The 23,266-nt window shown below is 49.6% G+C and overlaps 1 protein-coding gene across 2 annotated transcripts in view; it reads right to left on the bottom strand.

Annotated features, from left to right (window-relative positions):
- The window catches only part of TEX264 (testis expressed 264, ER-phagy receptor), a 128,720-nt gene that overhangs the window by 77,069 nt on the left and 28,385 nt on the right, over positions 1 to 23,266 (bottom strand). For both annotated transcript variants that reach the window (XM_077822676.1, XM_077822677.1), the window contains one exon: positions 21,053 to 21,274. In XM_077822676.1, the coding sequence (XP_077678802.1) occupies positions 21,053 to 21,274 (222 nt within the window). The remainder of the gene's footprint in view (positions 1 to 21,052; positions 21,275 to 23,266) is intronic.

Here is a 23,266-nt window from a genome sequence, read left to right as displayed (position 1 = left end):
TATTTCCCCATTTCAAAGCAGTTTGATTCCCAGATATCAACAGGAGAACACGCCACTCTCCCCGTTTCAAGTAGGAGAGGGAAAGTGAAGTCAAAGATGAGCACATCTCGCATGTCTGGGGGAAAGGAAAGGAGCCAGATGTGGTTCTCTGCTCCTTCGTTACCTGTCAGTTCTCTCTCTTTGACCGAGTGGCACCACATAACATGGGAAGCCCAGAAATCACCACTCTGCCAAGGGATCTAGGCCGGAAACATCTAACAATTGCATAATACAATAGCCTAAGGCTGCCTCTCATCCTTTCGTACCTCAGGGGCCAGCTCTCACCTGCCAGGATTCTAAGCAGCCCTGCCACAACTGCTGGAGTTAAGAGGCTCTCAGCATGTCTAATAGATGCTCCAGTTTTACAGGGGTTCCACTCAGGTGGGGAAATTGGCATTTGAGAGCTTAGGGGAATAAGGAATTACAAGGCCTTACCTTACCTTGTGCCTAGCACAAACAGGGATCTGGATAAAATCTAGCCAACCAACAAGACAGAAGAGATGGGTGCTGGCAGGGTCAGTGACTACAATTCTATGGAGGCTGCCTGACTGACCACTACCCAAAGCGGTTGCAATCTTGGGGTCTGCATAGACTTCAGTGCTTCTGGATTCAGTGATGGCAGCAGTTGGCAGAAATGCTTTCTTGACCAAGAGACTCTACCCTTTCTTCTCAGATGCTGACCTCACCACAGTCACACCTTTGTTATCTCAAGGCTAACCTACTGTAACACACTATCTAGACCTTCTCCTGAAGGCCACTCAGATGCTTCAGCTAATGCACCACCCCAATGGGGAAGCAGATCAACAAGAGGTCACTTCATCTGTGTTCTGCATTCTGCACTGTCAGTCGATTTACCTCCAGGTAAACTTCAAGGTACTAATTATGCTCTATAAAGCCCCGACTGATCTAAGTTATTCTTATCTCAAAGACACGTCTCCCTTTGCACCCCGTCGGTTGTGCACTCAGCAGGTTGACTTTGGTGTTCTGTCCCAAAGGAAGAGCTCAAGGAAGCTGAGAGCAGGGCATTTTTGGTGATGAGCCTGCACCTTCAGGACTCCATTCCCCCACAAAAATGTCAGACCCTGAATTTGGCCATGTTTGAAAAGCGTTCTGAAATGCTTCTCTCCATTCAATCCTTCCACCTCCCCTGGGCAGGTGACTTTAAAGCCCATATTTCCTCAGTTCAGGAATTGGCCCAATACTTATGGGGAACATGGAGTTCATGCGCCTTATTCTTGGAGGAATCTGTTTCTGTTAGTCTAAATGATATTACACACAACAAAACTGTGCTGAAAGACCATTATTAAGGCTGGAGAGTCAAGCAGTCGAAAGTTAGGAGTTGCCACAATGAAAGTTGCTTGTGCAATCTTAATTCGGTCCCCTCATGCATATACATTATGACTTTAATTCCATGCTCATATACTGTTTTTTCTGCAGCGCTGGAGCATGCCCAGTGGGGACAGGATCTTCAGGGAAATTAGTTGTGATGCTCTAAAAATTCTCTACTGAGCATGAGCAAACTGCAGTTTTTCATAGGCTTCTTACTTGGCCAAATTTTGGCAGGTTTACACAAGGATGTCAAAAGACACATCCCTGGCTCACAGGCCACCTCCCTGCCAAAGCTTCAAGTTCCTAGTGAAAATCATGGGGTGCTACCGCTTCTCAAAGAAAAGTCCACCAATGGCTGAACTATTTTGGCTGAATATTTCCACTAAAAAATAAAAAATAAAATAAAATAAAAAATTCAGACTGAGCAAGATACGTGGTCTGTCACTTCCCAGCAGTACCCAGGCACCTCGCTACCACCTGTCCTTAGCGTGAAGGAGTTGTCTGTGCCTGCTGTGGATCAGATCCCTGCCTTCTAGGCCTCCACAGGCTTCGCGCTCACTGTACACATTAGTGATAGGCACATGCCAACCCCCGAGTCCTCCCAGCATCCCGGGGAGTGTTCAGTCCCTGTCCCAGAACTCTCAGACTTGCTGCTCCAACAGGAATAGTAAACACCAGCTTCCAAGACTCAACCCAGGATCACCCTCCATTTAACCCACAGCACTTACAGGTAAATAGATAGTGAAAACAAGAATACATTTATCATCAAAGAACAGAGAGTCAAGTGATAGAAAAAAGAATATTTGAAAGAAATGGTTACATACAAAACAAAATCATAAAACACTTTCTAGAGGCTGAGCTTAATTCAGAAGACATTCTCCTGTCTCCTACAAGATAGCTTACCCCAAGTCCTTTTCCCAGCATTTTCAACCAGGTTGGCCGATCCCCTTTGCATAAGATCAAGCCCCGTGGCAGGTTGTCTTCACAGACAGAAGGAAGCCAAGATGTCGCTCTGCACCTCCAAATATACCAGAACAGACTTTTGATGTTCACCTGAAAACAGGGTTCTCCCAACCCCGCTGTTTACCTCTGCTAGTTAATTTCATTCTTGAGTCTCCACCAGGTCTTCTTTAACATTTCACTTAGCATGCTAACAAGCTTTTATTGTACAACACACAATACACAATGTTCCAACAGGGAAACAAGTGTCTCCCACCCCCTGTCTGGAAAAGTCTGTCTCAAGATACTTCATCTTTGAGTGACATGATTTTAACTACAGACCCAGGGAACATAATTTTTAGTATATATACACGCAACTCCTCATATTTACTGTACATACATTCCACAATGCTTATGAGGAGCAGTGTGACACAGGCTTTCAGTAGAGACCCTATAAGATCCGTTTTGGTGAACCCAAGGGATCCCTGTATCCCCTGCCAGTTGACATCAGGAGGTCCTTAGATCACACACAGCCCAAATGGTTAAAGTTGGGCAAAGTAAAAGTCAACTAGGAAGTGTTGGGCAGTCTTAACAATAGGCAGTACTACCAACCCTGCTTATCATAAAGGCTGCCCAGTTGCTATGGTGATGCATGCCTCACAAATGCCTATCATTAATAATCAGAGATTACACAATGCACACTGCACCTACTTGTCAAATGTGGGACAGCCAAGTCCAAATCTCAGATCTGGATGCTTAGATTGGCACCAAATCACACAAACTGGGCTTTTATGTACTTGAGCATCAATACAAGCATCCAAGCATGGGACTGAGAGACCCCAAGCTTAAAAATGCAACTTATTGCCTCTATTATAAGCTCACCCCATATGCAGGTGATAGCCAAGTGCTAAATAAGAGCTGACATTTATCAGATACATGTGATTCGATCACCCTCCCACTAGCCCACGTTCCAGGAGTTAGTCTAACATTCCAAGCAGCTGGAATTTTATTTATTTTAATGCCATACTCAACCTGCCAGAGAAACATCTCCTTATTCTCCTCCCCACCTCGCAAAAAACAGGGAATTTCCCAAAATATGACACCTGTCTACAACCCAGAAGGTACAAGTTTGCTGTAGTTCAGTGATGGCTTTTCTATATCTAAAAAAGTCACTGCTTTCAAGTTGGTTATCTCAGAGCCCGGCAGGACTCAAAATGGGAACTTCAGAAGACTGGGAAGCAGAGCAGCCAGCACTTCAAGGTACAGAAAGGTGATTTTAGATGTTGTATCACATGTTCATTTTAATTTTGCTCTCCCTCTGAGCACTGCACAGTCGGGGCCCGGCTTTACCAGAGAAGGGATAAAAGAACCATCTCAATAAAACTCTTTACAACACACCTAAAACACAGCAGAGGGGAAATCTTGTAACGTGTGTGAACATATAAATCATATGACAGAGCGGTGAGGCCTAAAGCATTTATCAGCCTATGTTTGGGCTAGTGCCTTCATTTGTGAGTGATGAACCCTTCCCAAACTCATGCCAGTGAAACCTTTTGACCAGCCCACATCATCAAGTCCTCTCAATAAATACGTCCCCGCAAGTGTACGCTTGAGTAGATAAAGAGCTTAGACAGGCAAGTGTTGCAGCATTTTCTTTCCCTCTTGGCTCAGGGCAAGCCATTTTATTATTGTTTTTTGACGTCCAAGTAAAATACCATTGCTTTTCTCCAAGCTCCTTAATCTTCACTGGAAAGGATGGGGGAGTGGATTTCGTGCCTGAGCAGATACATTTTCATGACAACTTTGCCAGGCTGAATAGTGGCTAAGTTTCAAAAGCAGCTCTTTTAAGAGCCAGCTTGCTTTCTGGGAAGGGTATTACTGATTTGAATGCACAGAAATGGGAGCTGCAGTATAGTCATGGTGATGACAGGCTTTGGCTGCAAGGTCACGGCTAATTGTCAGCTCCTGTTGGGAATCCTGCCTCTGGGCCGCTGAAGGGGACTGACCAGCAATTCTGTCCCAAGTTGCCTCCAGAAACACTCCCGCAAGGAAGCGCTTGTCCTGAAATGCTGCTCTGCCTCATGCAGACAGGTACCTGACTGCTAGCCACAGCCTGGGGCACAGCTGGAAAAGAGTGAGTTCAGTGCTAGTCATCAGACTTAGCCCTCTCCCCTTTCTGGAGGCTTCAGCAGAGAGGCCAAGCATTGAACGGCCAATGGATCTTGGACTCCCCTCTCCATGCAAAGTGTGAGCCCCTCCAAGATCAAAGGCTGGGGCTCATTGGTGGGGCGTGAGGGAAACATGCACTGCTGCTGGCAGGATAAAGAGAAGGCAACGGTCTATGGGCCCATCCATCTGGGACCAACACCAACTCCCCATGCATGCTAATATTCCTAACTGCGTATGAATACAACAGCAGGGGCTCAGCCCTGACATCCTGGACAGAGTCACCCCCCCAGCTATTCCAAAGTGTTCTGCACTGGAGAGGCCCCGCTGAGTGAGAAGCTGCATCTCTCTGTGTCCAAGGCCCTGCTGGCTTCTAAGTCTGTGAATGAAATCATGGGTGGGTTTCACTTGCACCTACACATGTACAAATGACCCCCCTCCAATCCCCTACTCCTTTGACCGCATGTCCCTGCAAGGCTTGCCAAAGGATCCAGAGGAAAGAAACACGGTGGGGTTGCAAACTGGCCCCATTCTTCCTGATCTATGTGCTGCTATAAAGGGATCCGACATTCATTAGCTTAGCCTCAATTTCCATAAAAATGATAGCAGGCAGCTCACTCTCTCATCCCCACCCCTCCTGCTAAGAGTCTTGCTCAGAGCAACTGCTGCGCTGGAGGGAAATTCACCCCGCTGGAGAAGACCCAGTCAAGGCTCTCAGCGCCTATTAGGCCCCACAAGCAGATATGAGGAGGAGTGCAGAGTAGATGGATTGTCCAGGGAGAGGGCATCAACATCCCCTAGACAACACACAGCAGGTATCCACGCTGGAGCAAAATAGGCTGACATGGAGTGGAGCCACTAGGGCCGGAGATGGATACAGCCCCGCACAGCTCCTGCAGAAGGGGCAGCCATTATTCCAACCGTCAAGTAAAACAAGTAAAATTGCCTTGGACAACTATGTACACCAGTGGCATGGGAGAGTAAAGTGCCACCACTGTGATTTCACAGGGAACACTGTACACTGATGTTGCACTAGGATACACTGAAAGTGCAGGGGGCATTCAGGAAGGCACATATAATGCCCTGAGCTATAATCAGCCCAGGAGATGTGCTGTAATCAGGGACCTGGTTTTGTGTCTCATCCAAGCCTGCAGCACAGCCTCCTCTAACCCCAAGGTAGGATCTGAGGTCTCCCATCCAATACTCAGCCCAGTTTAACCAGTGAGATCTGAGGCAATCACAGCGCAAGATGGCATGGCAGCAGGTAAAAGCTCATTTGGGCTCACTGCGCCTGAGACACTGGCAGCTGGTACACTGCTCTGCCAGTCACACGCCACCCGGCATGAGTCATTCATCCCCAACCCCCTCAGCAGAGCTTCCAGCCTCCGGTGCGAGGGGCACTCGGTGGCAAGGCACAGGTCACCTGCCTGTCTGCGAGAATCACGGATGAATTGACAGCTGAAGACGAATAGCTCAGGGCTGCCAAACATCTCCAGGAGAAGATGGGAAGCAAAGGCAAAGTTAGGAAACTATGAATGGCAGAAGACCAACAGCGCAGAGAGCCCCAGATCCCAATCTGGTCCATTAGAGAGATGAAAGGAGCAGATTTCTCTTCAAAAACAGGCTAAACACAGAATGCCTAGGAAACTGACTGCTCCAACAGGCCTGACCGGCCCAGAGGCTTAGAGGCCCCAAGATGCACTGGTCTCACACCAGTTTGATACTAGTGTAACACTATCGATTTCAGCTGCATTCACCTTGATTTTACCCAATGTGTGTTTCAGTTCAGGACCATCTCCTCTTTGGAGGCCCAATCTAGTCAGTTACCAAATGAGCTGTCCTGCTGATGTACTCTGGTATACTGCTCAGACCACATGCTACAAAATTCTTAGGAGTTTTTGTCTTAAAAAATAACTAAAAGTAGCTGTGAATGCATGGACTGCTACCAACTGACACGCAGCCGGGGGCTGCCAACCGTCAACGAACATACAGCCTGGCTGGCCAAAAAAACCCAGAAAACCAGCTGTCTGTAGAAGTCAGTGAAAAACGTAAACATCAGTGAAATCATTGAAATCGCACAGAGGAAATGCTTCCCGGCCTGCGTATGTCTTAGCTTTACTGGGAGATCGATACAATGGGGGCATTACACAATCCCTGAGCAGATACACCGAAATCTACAGCAATGGGCTCAAGTGAGCCTTAACAGACTTGCAACTCAGAGATCCACCACTCAGCCAATTCCCGCTTCGGGCCACGCTAGACCAGCCCTACGCCAGGGTCAGAAGTTCAACAGAACAATGTGGGAAGTGAGTTCCAGGGTGAAGGTCCCTCCCTGAAGAACACCCGCCTGTCAGACTCCATACACTCATATCTGACAACTGTGAGCAACAGCGTCCTAGCTGATGCCAGCCATCACTATTGTACACTGGGAGAAGGACCGTCACTCAAGCTGTCAAGCTGCCACCGCCCAAAGCCTATAGTCGCATTCTAGCCTGACTCGCCTCCACATGCACTGGTATAAATCAGGTGTAACTCTACTGCCCTCAGCAGAGTCACACCAGGGTGAGAGAGAAGAAACAGCCTCTTAACATGCAACCTGGGCTGGACTTACCATAGTCATGGCGGAGCCTGTGAAAATATACATGGATGAAAAGGAACAAACACTGCATCAATTGCTCCTGGAAGTTTCCATGCTCTTCCAGTTCTTTTTCACCTCATCAGAAGTTGCCATGTTTAAAATGATCAGTAATAATAATCTGAACATTGTGGGGGATAGGAGAATTGGCCTCTGTGACATGCAAGGCACCAGTGTGTCCCAGTGACTAGAGCACAGCACCGGGAGCCAGGACTCCTGGTCTCTATTCTCTGTTCTGCTGCTAATCAGCATGTGATCTTAGCTCTCAACACCAGGGTAAACTGAGGCACAGAGCAGCCATCGTAATGCTTCACCAGGGTATAGGGAGTCTTTGTGATGGTTTATAAGGTGTTTCAGATGGAAAGTGCTATGAAAGTCCTTTAAAAAAAAAACACAACCTCGGTCCATACTGCAGCTTACAGCCTTGGGGTATCAGAGAGGTGAAATGGTTTTGACTTCTTTATTTTTTTTTAAAAACCAAGGGCCATCTTTGAAGTCTGGAGTTCAGAGGAGGACAGTTTCTTGTCAGCTCCAATCCAGGGACCCCTCTGATCTCTAGCCCACAAGATAGAAGCTCTGTCAATGCTCCAGTGCACCCGGCACACCAGCAGTCAGCAACATTACAACCAGCGCAGTGCAATGCGATGCCAATGGAGGCAAAGAACACAGAACTGATGTCTAATACGTGTCACAGAAAATGCCATGTTGAAGTGGTTTCCCCTTCAGTGATCTGTGTGCTAGGTCTTTGAGACACATACCATTCCCACCAATCTGTTCCCGTGGCCCCTCACCAACAGGGCTAGCTGGACTGTTTCCTGATAACAATATCAGAGCCATTTTGTAAGGAAAAACAAGGGCCCCTCCCATCTGTCCCTCCACCGTATTAATCTCCAAACCCCATCACTGTACGTGATTTTAATTTCTGGTGCAAAAATTAACAGGTTTGAGACAAAACTATTTAAATGACTGTTTCTTCATTCCAAACTATGAGTCTATTTGCAGAAAACAAATGACAAATTGTGAAGGTGCCAAAAACCCCAAATCTGGGGGAAGGGGGAAACATCTGATCTATTTCAATTAATGGTGTGAGACTGGCGATGTCAGCACTAAAATAGATGGTGCAAATGAGACAGCCTGCTGAAATACTTACCAGGGGCCAAAATGACTAAAGCCCACAGGCAGTGAGGTGGGCCCTGAACTGGACCTGGATTCTATTTCTGCTTCTGCTGCTTATAATGTAGACCCAGGGAAAGTCACTACACCCCCATGCCTCAGTTTCCCTTTCTATAAAATGAGTGTAATTATATTTTCCTGTCTTTACAAAGTGCTTTGATCTCCTTCTATTTATCTATTCTATCTATAAAAGAACAATATAGCTGCAGTTATTAACAACATATGACTGTTTCCATGCAGGATGTTTTCCCTGGAAGGTGGGAGATGATCCAATTGTCTGCACTTCTAGACTATCAGAGCTGCATTTGCAAAAGCCTATGCATGTCATTGCAGCTTTCACTTGCAAAACTTGGGGATGTACTTACAGTGTGCATGTACAAAAGGGCTAGCTAGACATGTAACTGGTGATTTGCACATGCATTACCACGACAGCATGTGCAATCATGGTAATGGCACGTGCAAATGCATGCACAGACTTCTGAGAGCCTGGTCCCTGCGGTCCACATCGTTATGCTAATTCCCAACCCCTGGGTCTGACAGCTTGTGACGCTGTCAGTACTGGTCTCGTCTCTGCTATCAATGCCTCGTCAGACAAGTCAAATCCTCTTCTACTCTCTAGGGCTTTTTTCCCAGCCTGTATTGACGCGTGAAGATTCTTTACTGACTATAGGGGGTTTATCACAGGCACTGCGGGGACAAGTACCCCAGGTCTTTCTAGACATCCTAGTCTACACTTTGGTGACAGAACTGGCATTGGAAGAACTACAGAGAAGTACATTTGGGACTAAAACAAGGGCCCCTTGGTTAGCAAGGAACTTTACATGTTCGCAATGGTTTGTGCTTTTCCAGCACTCTGCAGCCAAGGACCTCCAAGTGCTTTCAAACCAGTCAGGAATGGAGCCAAACAACTAGGGCTGGTTGTAAAGCTAGCAATCCGCTTCATGAACAATGCTGAGGTTTCAACATTTGTTTTCTGCCCTCACTGGTTTCGATGAGTCAGCATTTTCCAAAATAAAAATTTTTCAGCAGAAAATCCCCAACCACCTCTCCTCTGAGGCAGGGAAATATTAGCCCCATTCTGCAGATAGGGCAACTAGACCCCCGAGAAGTTAAGTGATCTACCCTAGGTCTCTGGCAGATCCGGATCTCTGGATAAGGCACTATAGCCACGAGCCCATCATTTTCCTCTGCTAAAGAGACACGGATTTCTGCACAACCCCAAGATAGTGCAGCTGGCTCAGTTTAGGGGAGAGACCCTAGAGCCCATCGGTGAGGCGAGTGTAAAAACTAGAGACTGATGCTCTAACACAGCGGTGGACAAACTACAGCCCGGGGGCCACATCCGGCCCTTCAGACATTTTAATCTGGCCCTCGAGCTCCCGCTGGGGAGCAGGGTCTGGGGCTTGCCCCACTCCACGTGTACCATGGTTCCACACGGCTCCCGGAAGCTGAGGCATGTCCCCACTCTGGCTCCTATGCGTAGGGGCAGCCAGGGGCTCTGCACATTGCTCCTGCCACAAGTGCCACCCCCACAGCTCCCATTGGCCAGGAACCAAAGCCAATGGGAGCTGCATGGGCAGCGCCTGTGGATGGGGCAGGATGCAGAGGCGCCTGGCCGCGCCTCTCCGTAGGAGCCAGAGGGAGGACATGTCACTGCTTCCGGGAGCTGCTTGAGGTAAGCGCCACCCGGAGCCTGCACCCTTGACCCCCACCTGCGCCCCAACCCCCAGCCCTGATCCCCCTCCCACCCTCTGAACCCCTCGGTCCCAGCCCAAAGTACCCTCCTGCACCTCCAACCCCTCATCCCCAGTCCCACCCCAGAGCCAGCACCCGCAGCTGAAGCCCCCACCCTCCGCACACACCCCAACCTGCTGCCCCGGCCCGGAGCCCCCTCCTGCACGCTACACTTCTAATTTCTGGCCCCACTCCAGAGCCCACACCCCCAGCTGGAGCCCTCACCCCCTCCCACATCCCAACCCCCAATTTTATGAGCATTCATGGCCCAGCATACAATTTACATACCCAGATGTGGCCCCCGGGCCAAAAACTTTGCCCACCCCTGCTCTAGCATCTGGAACAAGCCTATTCCTTAACTATCATAGGGATTCAGGCCAGACCAGTTTAGTTATCAGCCATTTTCATGTGACCTGTGTGCTTTCTGGCCGCATCCAATGCCTGCAGCAGAAGGACTGACTCACTCTGCTTGCACCAGAATCACAGCTCAATTTTACAAATCCAAGAGGGGTGGTCCAATTTGGTTAAAGCATGGGATCACCTCGGTGCCTCCCCAGCCCTTTGAAAGTTCCCCTATAACTAGTTATGGTGCTGCTCAATACAGATCAGGTTCAGCCCTGCTAGGATCTAGCACTATATCTCCAATGAATTCAACAGGCACTCCACCCACTTACACCAGGGCAAAATTTGACTCCATGCCACCAAATTCCTGAATCAGCTTCCTGGACGAAAGAAATTTTCTCTCTGCATTTCTCATGTTGTGCCATAAGATGGTCACCACCACAATCTGCATGTTCCGCTATTCACTGTGAACCCCAGGAGACCCTCAAACAACCACCCTTTAAAAGAGTCTCAGAATAGCTCCTCAAATAATATCAACCCGTTGGATTCAGATGGAGGTGGATTTGTTATGTCAGCCACATTCACCTTGCTATCAAGCAGGGTGAACAAAAATCAATGATTTTTTATTTAAATTAGATTGTTTTGATTTTGTTATTTAAATTAATGATTTTTCTTTTTAAAAATAAATCTGGTTAAAATGAAATCTGAAGTGAACACAAAATATGTTCAGGATTAAATTTATCAGAATCTCCTAAAACATTTTTATTTAAAATATGCAGAATCCATGAGCCTCTAGCAAAAACTTTGAGTTAAAGGCTGCTTTTCTATATAAAGAAAGAATTGGGGGGTGGGGAGGGGAAATCTAGCTTTTGATGGCAAGCTTTATAAATATGGCACAAGAGGCCAGGTACTATATTAAAGGTTTGTTTTGTTTAATAAAAATACATTTTATATGCTGTTTTATGTTTAATTAAATTCCAGTTTACCATCCTAATGCAGCTTTACACAAATCATCAGCAAAATGTTAATTATCTAGTAAAGAAGCGATATATCAGTCACCATTTTAACATACTAAAAACATACAAGTAATTAATAAGACTCTGAAAATATTAAGCTATACAATTTCTTAAATAACTGTATATAATTATAGTGTACCCTTCTAGGTAGGAAAAAGATGTACCAAATCTAGTGCAAAGGTTCTATTTAGTTGTAAAATCAACATGGTTCAATGGTTATATTAACCAATGAGAATGCATCTTTCTTTACAAACTAACTGAAGCACAAACGGAAAAGTGGATTCAAATCAATGATTTAAATCAAGGCTTTCCGCTCAGTGATTTAAATCATGATTTAAATTGCCTTGATTTAAATCAATCCACCTTGCTACTACGAGATGCATGGACCCAAATGTGATATTCTAGCATGGATTCACTGTACCCGGGGTGCCTGTTGGGTATAGCGCATTCTCACCCCATTTACCTGGGCAGTGAATGTGTTACAATAGAAGTGAAGGGGAATCTGCAGGGCATTTCATTGGAATTCAAGGGTAACGTTTTCAAAAAGGCCTAAATAATTTAAGAGCCCAAAAGCCAGTTTCAAAAGTCCCACTTAGAAACCTCAGTCTCATGGACAGTCAATGGGACTAAGGGTTGTGAGTCACTGATTAAAATTGATCTGTGCTTTTGAGACTTTTATCCCGAAGCGTTATACCAGTGGCAGAGAGAGAGGCTCAGGAGGCGGTGCTCTGAGCCCCAGAGCAGGGCTATGGGGAAAGGTGCAAGAACATCAGCCCTGGGAGACTAAAGCCTTCTATACCCACAGCATGAGCATCTCCTACCCCAATTCACCAACGTGCCTCACTTAATCAATTCCGTGCTATCGCACAGACCTGGAGCACCGGTGCACCTCAGTCTCTCCTGGTCTCTACCTGTGGCACACAGCAGTTCAGTCTCTTGAGGACTGTAGTACTTGGGTCTAATTGTGTTTGTTGGGCTTGGAGTGCCGGGGCTGGGTGGGGTTGGTGACTGCAATACTAGATGATCTGGTGGTCTCTTCTGGCCTTAAACTCTATGATTCACTCCTGACCTGGAAGGAGCGCAAGTTCTACGGCCCATACCGGCCCAGATCTGGTGAGACTTGCAACAAATGGGGCCAGCTCAAGCCAACTGCTGTAACAGGGACACCTGTCCATGCAAAAGTGGCTGGAAACTAGGGCATTCCCAGCTCAGAGCTGTCCAAGCCAGATGGACTTCCCTGCAAGGATGCAATTAAACACCTTGCAGGCTGCCCGAGAAGCCACAGGAACAGAAGCTGCAGGGCCTCCAGGCCTTTAAATGGCAAGTTTGAATTTGGGGAGACACTTGTGTGCCCAGCCCACAGGCCTGTGCAAACTGCCATGGAGGGCTAATTAAACCCATGCCAGGAATCAACGCTCATTGAAATGGCAGGAGGTTACAGTTTAATAACCCGCTCGCAGTGCCATTTGAAATACTCGCCCTGGGAGAGTGTCTTCAGAGGAGCTCTCATTTGCATTCCGTGACCTGCTACTCTGGGGACTTGGCAGCTGGGAATAGAAGAGAGCACAAGTGCACCAGAGCCGCCAGGATCAGCGCATCCCACTCTCTGACTCTCTCATCCCCCGGGCCACCTAGACGTCGTCACAACATCTGTGCATCTCGCGCTGCATTAACCCTCGTTCTGCTGGACCCAGCCCTGCACTCTGCTTCAATGGCTACATAGAGTACAGTGCAGTAGTGGCAGCATACAGGGAGAGTCCCATTTGATGAGCCTGTGTGTACTGAGGAGTCCGTTTCTGAAGACCAAGAGAACTATAGATGAGGCAGTGCTGCTAATAGTTAGAGCAGAGGGATGGGAGTCAGCTGGGGTCTGTTCATAGCTCTGCCACTGCATCACTGCGCGGCCATGGGCATGGCATTTCACATCCCTGCCCCTCAGTTTTCTCATCTGAAAAATGAGGGTAATACCCACCATGCAGGAGGGAGAGCTGTTGTGAGGTGTAACCCATCCACTTCTGTAAGATGCTCTTTGGATGGACAGCACTAAGAGATGCTAAGTGATGGTGCTATTGAAGATGCAGGTGACAAAATACTCCAACAAGTGGCTGCAGCTGGTCTCAGGGAAATGTGGCTCATGGGCTACCTTAAAGACAATTCAGGCCAGGGACATGACACGCCAACTGGACGCTGCAGTCCAGCGGAAAGGATTTTCCCACATCCCTGCTTCTCTGGAGACTGGCCCCAAGTGGTCTTTGTCCCTTTCCTCCCAACTTCCATGACTCTCACGCACTGTTACAGTCAAAGTGCCAAATGCAAGGGTACAGGGTGCCAAGAGAAAACTGCCAGGGGGCGTGATGGTGCTGGGGTTCAAATGCTTGCCCTCACCAAGCAACCTGGGTTTGATTCCTGACAGCTTGATCTGAAGCAAGTTCTGCTTGGTCTCTGTCCATCTCTTTACGGATGGATTCCTGCCTACAGGTTATGGGTCCCTCTAAGTCTCTGCCGACCTTCTGCGAGTTTTCTACACACCCACCCTCCAGACACAGCAATTATATTAATGAGGCTAGACTAACAGAAGCTATTGTGAGGTGCAGTGTAGCCACACAGCAGCCACACCCACCCTAGAGGCGGCCGTGCTTCAGTGGGTGCCCAGGGACCGAGCCAGGCATTATCACACCTTGGAGGCATCTTCCACTGGAGTGATGGGAATGGGGGCTGCTGTGATCACACCCAGGACTGCACTGACAGCTCAAAGCCATCGTATCTGCAAGAGGGCTGCAGTCCCAGCATGCCACATTACTGGGTATTTGCAAGCTTTCTGCTGATTCCCAGGCAAATCCGAGCACTGACTGACTCAACATGGCCTCCCAGCTGAACTAGACGTGGCCTCGCCAGGGAAGGGGAAGCTACAAGTGCTTCTCTCCATCTCTCTTCCCCTTGCTGCCTGGGCTCCCCTCCCTGCTTTCACCAGTTCCACTTCGCAATCTCTGCCTTAGTTCTTCTTTCATCCCTGGATATGGCTTCACCGTGGGAGCCTGGACTCATCCCCACCCATTCCTATCCTCTCACGCTCCTCGCCCCCTCGAGTCCTCTCACACACCATCACCACCTCCGCTCCTGCACGCTGCCTCACCATGACCCAGGGACCCCCGGCACAAGGGGTGCACAGAGCTTTACAGGGATCCCTCGGGTCGAAGGTGGCAGGGGAGGTCTCTATTGAGAGCCAGTAGCCCACTGGCTGTCATAATCACTGGGAAATGAACTTACGGGTCACACTGAAGACGTTCTGTATCTATTCTGATAATTTTGTTCTTAAGCCCTAGGAGTTGAGACAGGTCACCAGAAGGTGACACACCTCGGAGATGTTCCATTCAGACAGGAGGTAACAGACACCTATATCCCTGTTGGGCCATTTATTTATTGCAGATCTAGCGGTATACTGAGCCAGGTGCAAATTAAGACACTGCAAAATATACGGGAGAGGAAATCGACAGGATGAAACAAACAGCAGGGGTGTGTGTCCTGTTTAGGACCAGGGACTGTTCGCGTCTGTCTTGGAGTGCAAAGGAATACATCGAATCCTTGACTTATGAAAGGAGGGTCACAGCCAGCCTGGCTGTAAAGTGTTGCAAGGATCTGGGTTGAACACCACTCTACAAGACATGGGAATAGCTAGGCTGTAGAATGCATGTTGTGATTTTATTTTACATGTAACCGTCTCCACCACTTCTACTTGCTCCGACTTGAACCTCTCTGCTTTGATAAATGAACTGACGCTTGATTTCACTATAAGCACATCTCAGCAGAGGGGTGATCTGAGGGGGCGTTCCACAGAGAGGCGATCTGAGAGGGAACTGGAATGCTGGGCTATACCGTTTCTTTGGAAACAGTGAACCCATGAACACTGCAAACGTCCAGTTGAGCAGGGGCTTGACGTTCCAGGGCAGAGGTCCCCAAACTGTGGGGCGTGCCCCACTAGTGGGGCACAGAGGAACCTTCGGGGGAGGGGGTGCAGCAGGGCCTGGGCCAGCCACCACAGGACCTCAAGAGGGAGTGCCAACCAGCCCCTTCCCGTCCCCAGCTTTGCTCTGGTCGTGTCCAAAGTCGCGCCCCTAGCTCCCAGTCTCGCCCCAAGACTCGGCTCCATTCCCAGGCCAAGGCTGGGGGCGTGGCTGGGAGCAGAGCCGCACCTGGCTGTGGGCCTGGCTGCTGGCCCCCACCAGAGCCCGCTACGGCTCCGCTCCCTCCCCCACCGCAGCTCCAGCCCCTCTCCCAGTCTCAGACCCACCTCATCTGTGGCCCCCTTACCCCGTCCACAGTAGTGGCCCTGCTCCCAGCCCCATGGGCGGGGGGCACAGACAGCAGTAAGGGGGGCATGACCCTCAAAAGTTTGGGGACCACTGCTCCAGGGAGATGCTCAGGAGGCTCGAGGGTTGGGGTGTGCCAACTGCCCACCTGCAGAGTGCTGCACAGGCGAGAGGGCTTGCATTGTCCAGGGGGTTGGGGAGCTGACCCACGGCAAGCTCAAACAAACCTTCCTCAAGCTAAGGGCAAGTGATGGCGAGGGGCCTCCCAGCCCTGGGAACTCCCAGGAAGCCTCCCACTCACTACGGCTGGCACCTGCGTTCCTCACTTCTCCTGCCTCCCACTCTCTTCATCAGTCCCACTCCCCTCACCTCCCGCTTCCCTCAGTCTCTTTGGCTCCACCTCGTCTCTCTCCCATCTCCCACCCCTCCTCTCCTGACTCCTTCTTCTCATTACTGGGCTGCTAAGTTGGCCTCCCCTCTGAAGGGCTCCGATCCGTTTGCACTAATGCCTTCTCTCCCGAAAGCCAGCGGAGGCTGTATTTCAGCCCTTTGATTCCTCTTCTCTCTGCTAATCCCATTCTCCGGCTCTGCAGCTTCCACAGGGACGGCGCAGCAGAGAGAGGGTCTCCTGCGCTCAGCACGCCTTCCCTCCGACTCTCATTAAAAGAATCTTTTCAAACCTGACATTGCCAAACCCTCTCGCCCGCGCCTCAGGCTCTTCAAGGGAAGGGGGGGGGGGGTTGGGAGGTCTTTGGAGAAGCTGTCTCCATGGCAACACAAATTCCCCTCAGAAATGGTGCACAGGTCACCTGTTTGCATGAAAGTTTCTCTCTTGATTTTTTCCCCCCTGCCTCGCCAGCAGGTGTCGGGGGAGCAGATGCCGCTGAAGTGCCAGTGTTGGCATGCCTCCGATTTCAGGGGAAGCACCTGGGGGAACTCTGACTTCCCCCAGCCTCCGAAGCCCGCAGACACCTCCTACAGCTTGCGAAAGGGAACAAAGCGAGGGGGCTCGCCACACTGGGGAGGGCGAAGGCAAGAGCCTGACATCTCTGAAGGCTCAGGAGCAAACCTGAGTGAGGTGACAAGTGAAAAGGAGCTGACTGGTGACAAGCCAGCTTCCTAGTCCCTGTTCACATCAAACCACCACACAGTTTACAAGGACAGCAGTTTCTGCTCAACACAAGCCCCGGGGCTGCAGTTCAGGACTGAGGGGCACTGGCAGGGGGGATCAGCGCTGAAATAACAGGGCGGGGGCTGCAAGCCAAGACTGAGGGCAACTGGCAGAGCTGGGGGAACCTAGGGCTGGAACAGCAAGGGGCTGCAGGTCAGGATCAAGGTGCATTGGCAAGGATGCGTGAGGGTCCCAGGGTTGTGGGAAGCCCAGAACTGGAATAGCAGGGGACACAGGTCAGGATGAAGAGACACTGGCACAGTCAGAACTGAAATAGTAGGGGCTGGGGAGTTCTGCAGGTTGGAAGTCACGGGCATTGGCACAACTGCCTAAAGAAGCCGTCAGAGTTTTTGCTTATACCATGCCTGGGTCTAGCCAGTGTTACAGTCACAGAGCCCTCGCCCATGAGCGCGGAAACAGTTAACAAGGCTGGAGGAGATTTCAGAACTCCTAGCACCACATCCTCCTAGGGCACCACCAGCATAAGACCCCGCCACTGTAACCACTTCTCAGTCCCACTGGCATGTGGGCATCCAGGCAGCGGAGGCCCATCGTGAGTCACAGCTCAGAAGTAAATGCTGGGGAGTTAGGCGGAGAGGAGGGGATCTTGCGGAGGTTCACTGAGTGCAAAAAATCTGGGCTCACCCGCAGAAAGCAATGAATAGGTGTGGGGGTTACTGGGAGAGGATTCACAGCAAAGCACCACACATCTGCTTTATCCTGAGATGTACCCTCGAGGGCCAACGAATCCCTTTATGTTTCCCACCCCAGCCCTCCATCTTCTGCCTGGGGGCTTGAACAGGAGAGTGGGAGTCAGGACTCCTGGGTTCTATTCCTACCTCTGCCACTGTAAACTTGGCCTCAGATCCCCCCACCCCCATCAGCATACCAAGGATAATGGTAGGTACATGCTTTTAGAAAGTTGGGCTTCTAGACAGTGCTTAGAGATCTACAGGTGAAAAGTGCCACATATGACCTAAATACTTGCTGCTCCAAATTGGAGGGTGGAACAGGCTCAGGCTGATCTTAGATTCTCCTACAAATGAAGCAGGGTTTGATCCTGGACAATGGCTCATGATCAGGTGCCAGGACAACCCCCGATGTGACCTGCCTTCCCAGTTCTCCAAGAGACAATGACCAATCCCATCCCTGACAGTCCCAGAGTAGGGGGCTGAGACCCAAAAACCCATCTCAACTACCGCTCCCTGCTTCAGATCCTGACAGGGACACACTCCGGTGGCACTATGAGCACATGTGAGCTGGGAGAAATTTGCCTGAACACAACCAGTCCTGCCTTGCCGATTCAAAGGCGACAGTTTTAGTCTAGGATGAGCTCCTATTCTCCATTCGCTTTGAACGCCCAAGATCCCTAGATGTTGGATTTTTTTTAAATAGAAAGGCAGCTCTCATTAAAAAGCTGCCAGGTGTTCCCAGCACAATCTGTGGCTCTCTTTTTAGCTCTAATGATTTTATCTCTTGTGTGACAGATGCGCTCTCCAGGACCTTTCCTGGAGCAAGAAAACGTCATCTCTGCACCACAAAGCACTGTTTTAACAAACCTGATGCTCTCCGAGCCACCCCACCCACCCTTGTCATCTCGACAACCTGCCCCAGGGCTGGCAGAGTCACTCAGGGGAACTGTCTCCTGGTACGGTCCCATGGCACTGCTACCCCCGGCCCCAAGTAACCCGCCTCCTACCCTGTTATGTGCAGCCCAGGTGGTCATTTGCAACAGCAGCTACCAAGGAGGCAGAGCTATAAGAACAGGAAAAGGGCAGAGAACTGGGAATGGCACAGGTGTTCTATTCTCCTGACTCCCTGCCACCCTCGAGAGCCCATCCTTCGGGGCCTGAATAGTGCACCCCCTGCTCGCCCGCACCGGAATCTGCCCAAGGACAGAAGAGAAAAGGCTGGTTCTCATGACCCACTGGGTACACACTTTCTGGGGCAACATCCTGCAGCACAAAGTAGGAGGAAGATATTTTTGTTTCCCACAGGGCTGGGATTCGCGCCAGGAACAGGAGGTTTATAAATAGTTGCTTCCATATGAACGGATGAAAATGTCGGCATTCGATGGGTAGGTGCTACAGCAAGGCAAGAGTGCTGGCCTCTCCCCCCTCCAGACCCAGCTTCAAACCCCGGTGCAGGCCCTTCATGTTCAAAGGAGGCTGGTGCTTCCCTTGGCATCTCCATTGTCCACATCACTAAGCCACCAACGTAATTAGCCACAACAGACCATCTCTGTTCAAGAGAGGCCTGTACCCTGGCAGAGTCCTCACCCCGTGCTTATCCAGTATATACACACTAGGGATAATCTCAACTCACCCCTCCTGGGGTTTGCCTCCATTGTTGCGTTAAATAACAAAACAAAACTCAGCCTAAGTTTCTCTCCCAGCTTGGGTGTTCCTGGGGGCTTCTGGGCAGGGCCCCTACCAGCCCAGACCCCAGTTCTCTCTCCAATCAGCCCAGACCCCACTTCTCTCTCCAACACACACATCCTTTTATACACCTTGATTGGACTTAAGGTGGCCCAACAGTTCTAGCAGCCAGAGAGAGTCAGCAGAATAGCCCTGCATCTACCTGCAGGATCCTACCACCTCACTGCATATCCCAAGACCCAGGTCTGAAATAGCTAGGAAGGTGCAGGTCAAAGCTGAGATGCCGCAGGAACGGAAAAGAGGGGGTGCTGCAAATCAGGACCAAGACGCAGCCCCAGAGCTATGAGTGTGCACTCTTGCATGGAATCACTCTGTTTCTAGCCCGTCCTATTAGTGAACCCAGCCCATTCAAAACTAAATTTAAATATGAAAATTTCTGAACGTTTCCACTCTGCAGACTCAGCGTCCCAAGGGCCTGTACTCCAGTCTCAGCCTACCCTGCAGAGCTCTACTTCCTGAAAACATTTTCCTTGCCAGGTACAAGGTCCCTCTCCCAGGGCGCAGATCCACGCAGCTCTGCTCCCATGTCTGAGATGGGTGCTCCCTGGATGGGGGAATGCTGGAACCCACAGGAGTCTAAAACTGCAAGGGAGCAGCCTGCAGTGGAACCTGCCCACTGAAAGGAACAGCCTTGAAAAAGTGCAGAGAGGGGAAGAGTCTTCAGCTGACAGCTAAAAGGAGGCTTTAGTGGAGGAAGTGTAGAACTTGGATAGAAAAGGAGAATGAAGCTGGGAGCTTCAGGTGGGGAGATTTGACAATACAGTTTGGCAGGGAGGTATGAAAGAAAATGTAATGGAGCGGGAAATGCCCAGAAGACCTGGGATAAAGGGATACACACACACCCATATCCAGCACACCACCCTCACCCAGGAGGCTGTAGTAAGAAGAACATAAGAACGGCCATAATGGGTCAGACCAATGGTCCATCTAACCCAGTATCCTGTCTATTGACAGTGGCCAATGACAGGTCCTTCAGAGGGAATGAACAGAACAGGACAATTATTGAGTGATCCATCCCGTCATCCACTCCCAGCTTCTGGCAATCAGAGGCCAGGGACACCCAGAGCATGGGATTGCATCCCTGCCCATCCTGGCTAAACAGTCATTGATGGAGCAGTTCTCCATAGTGACAACCACCTTCCAGAGAAAGAATGAGCTAAAACTAAAATAATTCCAAAAACGACATGGCGGGCATTATTGGCTTATGGAGCAGGGAGCACCCAGATTGGAGAAATATTTCTAGTACACTCTAATCCAAACTACTCATTAAACCCTAAACCAGCTAGAGATTGCTACCTAGCCCCACTGGAGTAACGAGATTTGAACTGCAGCTCCCTCCACTGCAGGGGAAGGAGGGAATTGAAATGGAGAGGCACATGCATAGGTCTAGTTATGAAACACGGAACCACCACTTACCTGCTAGACTCCTAACCATAGGGCAGTGCTTTTAGCAGGAAACCAACTAATCAATATGTCTGAATGGGGAGAAGACCAGTAAATTATTACAAGATGGCTGTTGTAGATACAATAGGTTAACAGCAAGAGAGGACATAAGGCCAGGTGACTGAATGGCAGGAACTTATTATGGGTAAATTACCAGCTACATCCACAACAGCCAATGGCAGATGAGGCTCTTAGGCCACATGACCAAATAGGAGGAAGTTACCAGAAGGTAACTCACTGCATCCACAACAGCCAATGGCAGGAGGGCATTTATTGGTGTGCTATGAATCTGACACATTCTGCACGCAATGGTCGCTCACCTTGATGTAAGTGTCGAGGGCTGGGTGGACACGGATCACCGCCAGCTGGATGGAGAAGGGTGTGGTGAATGGGAAGGTTGTCATGACCACGTGGCTGGGAGCCGGGAAGGAGAAGATCTTGAAGCCAAATTTCTGGAAGAGTCGGATCAGCTCCTCTGACGGCTTCTCCTCCCCCTCGCTCAGGATGCAGCCCACAATGTAGCGGCATTTCTCAGGTGGCACCTAAAGAAATGAACGAACAACAGGTGGCATCAGGGGAGAAAGAAGGCTGAGAAGGGTCCAGGCTAAGATTTTTATAAGGTTCCACATCCACCTGCCAGGGACAGGTAGGTGCCCTGGAAACCCCACAGCCTGGTACTGGAGTCACCCCCACAGGACAGGAATAACACACCTAGAGGAATTTGCGGGGCAGCTGCCTGGGACACTCCAAAACCCTGCACGTTGGCAAGCTGCACCCTTAAGAGCAGGGTGAGGACAAAGCTGGTCAGCTGATGTAACTGCCGATGAATTTGACCCACAAACAATAATCTATTAATCAAACAGGGAAGAGAAAAACACTGACAAATAGTAGGGAACGTGCATGTGTTTTATGTAAATGTTATGTAAAATAGATGCAAATGTGTTGGAAATGCAGCCCTCAGTTGGGTAAAGGTGGGACATGCTGAGAACGTGTCCCTGTGGAGCTGGGCCAATTAGAAGATACAGTTTATTTGTTTTTGTATCTGCTCCGGGAAGTGGATAACCTGTGAGTCAGCTTCCCCCCGCCCCACACTTCACAAATTAATGTCTGCCACCTTGTGCCAGGGGAGCAGGATCCCCATTTCACAGATGGGGAAAACAAGGCCAAGAGTGGGAGTGACTGACCCCCCAGCAACCCAGAGAGCGAGTGTCAGAGTTAGAATCAGAACTCAGAAGAGCCCAGCTACTAGTCCTATGTCAGACCACGTTACTCTCTCCAAATATGGAATAGGATTGCAGCTCTACCTCTTGTCGAAAGCAGAGGGCGCAGAATTAAGTGGTCCTATGTCAGACCACATTACTCTCTCCGAATATGGAATAGGATTGCAGCTCTACCTCTTGTCAAAAGCAGAGGACTCAGAATTAAGAGGCCTGGATTCTATTCCCAGTGCTACCAATGACTCCTCAGCAAGTCACTTAGCTGTTCTGTGCCTCAGTTTCCCCCTTTTACCGCCTGCCCTTCTTGTGAACTTTAACGCCTGCAGAGTGCTGTGAGATCTTCGGAGGGAAAGCAACAGAGATGAGCAGAATATGAATGTCAAAGTCTCTTCTCAACCCTCTGCAGTTGTGGGCAAGAGCCAGACAGACTCAGCTAGGACAGTATTAAACAGGGCCAAATGAGGGAATGCTCCTTATCTAGTGATGCTGGCTATTCATGCTGATGTCAACAAGTGAGCGGCAGCAGCAGGCTGCCCTCTCCTTCTCTGCTAGCCGAGGACCATACGGTGCACACAGGCTTTTTAAAAATCTGCTGGCAGAATATTAAACAAACCCCTGAAGTTCCCAGGGCTGCAGCCCAGAACCAGCGCAGCCATCTCTGCTACATGCAGTGCCTTAGCTGGCCTACTTTATTTTACCCACTGGTTGGAATATTAAATCGGCCTGGGGGATGTGGGAAAAGGTATTTTCAGCACTTCCTAAACAGGCAAATCCAGACACAAAGGGCAGGACATGTTACTCGCTCAGTGATGTTGGTCAGATAATGGGTTTAAGTGGCCAAGTAATGTCGCTTGCACAAATTGGGCATTTGGTAGGGGGGCCCAGTGAGCAGAGCTTATAGTGATTTGGTCTCTACATGGAACTAATTCAACTCACCATAAAGTGGACACTACTCCCAATGCAGTCTATTGGGTGTTCGCCTTCTTATGACAGAGACAGATGGATGGAAGGGGTAGGAAGGACTCCTGTTCATTGAAAAAAGAAAAGGAGTACTTGTGGCACCTTAGAGACTAACCAATTTATTTGAGCATGAGCCTTCGTGAGCTACAGCTCACTTCATCGGATGCATACCGTATTCCACGGTATGCATCCGACGAAGTGAGCTGTAGCTCACGAAAGCTCATGCTCAAATAAATTGGTTAGTCTCTAAGGTGCCACAAGTACTCCTTTTCTTTTCGTGAATACAGACTAACACGGCTGTTACTCTGAATCCTGTTCATTGCTTTGCCTGCCCCCCGACTGCCAGATGGGCCTACA

The sequence above is a fragment of the Eretmochelys imbricata genome, chromosome 7 (assembly GCF_965152235.1).
Source record: "Eretmochelys imbricata isolate rEreImb1 chromosome 7, rEreImb1.hap1, whole genome shotgun sequence".
NCBI lineage: Eukaryota > Metazoa > Chordata > Testudines > Cheloniidae > Eretmochelys > Eretmochelys imbricata.
The sequence above is the reverse complement of the archived record's forward strand: the minus strand, read 5'-3'. Positions and strand labels throughout refer to the sequence as shown.